Source organism: Apis dorsata, unplaced genomic scaffold (assembly GCF_000469605.1).
Source record: "Apis dorsata unplaced genomic scaffold, Apis dorsata 1.3 scaffold_383, whole genome shotgun sequence".
Classification (NCBI taxonomy): Eukaryota; Metazoa; Arthropoda; class Insecta; order Hymenoptera; family Apidae; genus Apis; species Apis dorsata.
The window spans coordinates 108,610-108,859 of NW_006263645.1; the positions used below are offsets into that span (position 1 = coordinate 108,610).

General features: G+C 61.2%; 1 protein-coding gene across 1 annotated transcript in view; it reads left to right on the plus strand.

Annotated features, from left to right (window-relative positions):
- LOC102679548 (high-affinity choline transporter 1) overlaps positions 1 to 250 on the plus strand; it is a 15,091-nt gene that overhangs the window by 10,103 nt on the left and 4,738 nt on the right. The window contains exon 9 of the mRNA XM_031512096.1: positions 1 to 250. Within this exon, the coding sequence (XP_031367956.1) occupies positions 1 to 250 (250 nt within the window).

Here is a 250-nt window from a genome sequence, read left to right on the forward strand (position 1 = left end):
CCGCCCTTATCCATTATCCGGGCTACGATGAGGAGACGAACACGCAAGCGTTCCCCTTCAGAACGATGGCCATGCTAATGTCCTTGGTGACGCTGATAGGCGTCTCGTACGGTACACAGGTGGCCTTCCTTACCGGCAGACTCGCGCCCGGATACGATTTCTTCAGGTGCGTGGTCAACATACCGGAGGACGTCGAGAGGGTCGGCCCGGACCCGGCCGAGGGCGAGCAAATGGCCGTGCTTGCAGCCGG